This window comes from Varanus komodoensis, unplaced genomic scaffold (assembly GCF_004798865.1).
Source record: "Varanus komodoensis strain SLA01 unplaced genomic scaffold, ASM479886v1 scaffold28, whole genome shotgun sequence".
Classification (NCBI taxonomy): Eukaryota; Metazoa; Chordata; class Lepidosauria; order Squamata; family Varanidae; genus Varanus; species Varanus komodoensis.
In genome coordinates, this window is record NW_025335727.1 from 2965489 (window position 1) to 2967773 (window position 2285).

General features: G+C 65.3%; 1 protein-coding gene across 1 annotated transcript; it reads right to left on the reverse strand.

Moving 5' to 3' along the window:
* Nucleotides 1-260: 260 nt before the first annotated feature.
* SOX2 (SRY-box transcription factor 2) lies at nt 261-1241 on the reverse strand. The gene has a single exon (XM_044434574.1). The coding sequence runs from the start codon at nt 1239-1241 to the stop codon at nt 261-263; it is 981 nt and encodes a 326-aa protein (XP_044290509.1).
* Between the last annotated feature and the right edge of the window lie 1044 nt (nt 1242-2285).

Genomic DNA, 2285 nt, shown 5'->3' on the forward strand with positions numbered 1-2285 from the left:
TGTGTCCCCCCAGGAGGAGAGGAGAGGGGAGGGGAGGGGAGGGGAAGGAGGGAGGGAAGGAGGGAGGGAGGGGGAAAGGCAGAACTTCGGCGTTCCTGCTGCAGGTGGGCGGCGGGCCGCGGCCTCTGCGCGCTCGCCCGCCCGCTCGCTCGCTCCTTCTTTCCTTCCTTCCTCCCTTCCTTCCTCCCTCGCTCCCTTCTTGCCTCCCTCGCGTCCTTCCTTCCGTCCTCCCTCGCGCCCCCCCGCCGCCCCCCCAGGTCTTACATATGGGAGAGGGGGAGCGTGCCGTTTATAGCCGTGCCCGGGACAGGTGCGCTCTGGTAGTGCTGCGACATGTGCAGTCTGCTGGGGGCGGCGGGCTCCGCCACTTCGGCCCCGGGGAGGTACATGCTGATCATGTCCCGCAGGTCCCCGGCCTGGCACGGCGCCCGGGAGTGCGCCGAGGACGTGACCACGGGCGGGCTGGAGCTGGCCTCCGTCTTGACCGCCGAGCCCATGGCGCCCAGGCCCATGGCCGGCGTGCCCTGCTGCGAGTAGGACATGCCGCCGTAGGGCGGCGAGCCGTTCATGTAGGTCTGCGAGCCGCCCATGGAGTTGTACTGCAGGGCGCCCACGTCGTAGCGGTGCATGGGCTGCATCTGCGCGGCCGCGGCGGCGGCGGCGGCGGCGGCGTTGTGCGCGCTCAGGCCCGGGTGCTGCGAGTAGCCCAGCTGCTCCTGCATCATGCCGTAGCCGCCGTTGGCCCAGCCGTTCATGTGCGCGTAGCTGTCCATGCGCTGGTTGACGCCGCCCGCGCCCAGCGCGGCCCCCACGCCGACCCCCGCCGCCATGGAGTTGGAGCCCGGCGGCAGCAAGCCCCCCGGCAGGGTGTACTTATCCTTCTTCATCAGCGTCTTGGTTTTCCGCCGCGGTCGGTATTTATAATCCGGGTGTTCCTTCATGTGCAAGGCGCGCAGCCGCTTGGCCTCGTCGATGAACGGCCGCTTCTCCGCCTCGGATAAAAGTTTCCACTCGGCCCCGAGGCGCTTGCTGATCTCCGAGTTGTGCATCTTGGGGTTCTCCTGGGCCATCTTCCTCCTCTGGCCGCGGGACCACACCATGAACGCGTTCATGGGCCTCTTGACCCGATCCGGGCTGTTCTTCTGGTTGTTGGCCCCGGCAGTACTGTTCCCCCCCGTGCCTCCCCCCGGAGTCTGCTGGGGGGCGGGAGGTTTGAGCTCGGTCTCCATCATGTTGTACATTCAAACGGCTTTTGCTGGGGAGGGGGCGCAGCGGCTGCGGCGGGGAGGCTGCGGCACCGTGGACGGCAACCCCAGCGAGGTCGCAGCAGTTGGAAAATCCGCGCGCCCGGAGGGAGCGATCCGACCACCGCCAAAAAACGAGGGAGGGGGGGAGGAGGCAAGAGCAAGTTGGAGAAGCAGCCGACGGGAGCCTGCGAATGTCCCGAGCTGGACTTGTCTTCTCGGGGAGGGGGAAGGGAGGGGAGATCTCCCCCCCACAGAAGAACCTCCCCTGTCCGGACGAGCACCAGGATCGTCCTCTCCGCCAGCAGCCCTCGGACGATTATTGAAGGAGAATCATAACAAAGAAGCCCGGAGAGTGTTGATGGAGAAACTTCTTCCTGGTCCGTGTCCCCTCCTTTCCTTGCCTATTCTTTCCTCCCCCCTCCCCCTCGCCGTATCTCCCAGCCTTAAAGAGCCAGCAGAAGTCCCTTTCCCCTTCTCCTCGTTTTGTTTTGTTTTGTTTTTCCCCCCAAACTCTCTCTCTCTCTCTCTCTCTCTCCCTCACTCTCTGTCTTTCTCTCTCTCTGCCTTGACAACTCCTGATACTTTTTTGAACAAGTTAATAGACAACCATCCATGTGATGGGGGGCTTGTCAGGGAATAAATGCGTTCGGCCCGGCCAATCAGCGCCCGCCGGCTCCTCCACTGAGCACAAGCCTCCACTTCTGGTTTTGCATGAAAGGGGGCGGGGCCTGGGCGCGCCAGCCGGGACGGCTCGGCTCGGCTCGGCTCGGCGGGCGGAGGCGGGCCCGGGAGCAGCCACTCAGCGCGCCCCGCGCCGCTCCTCGCACGAGCAACAGGTCACACACGCCTTCGGGAGGAAGCGTGTAAACAGCATTGTGGCGACGCGGAAAACAAAACAACAAAAAAGCCCCGCTCCGCGGCAACTTGATGTTGACTCGCGGTTGGGGGGGGGGCTCCACTTTCGCTGTTTTGCATGACAGATTGGAGAAGGTAGGGCGGGTGGGGGGCGAGAGGGGACGGAGCCCCCTGCCGCAGCCT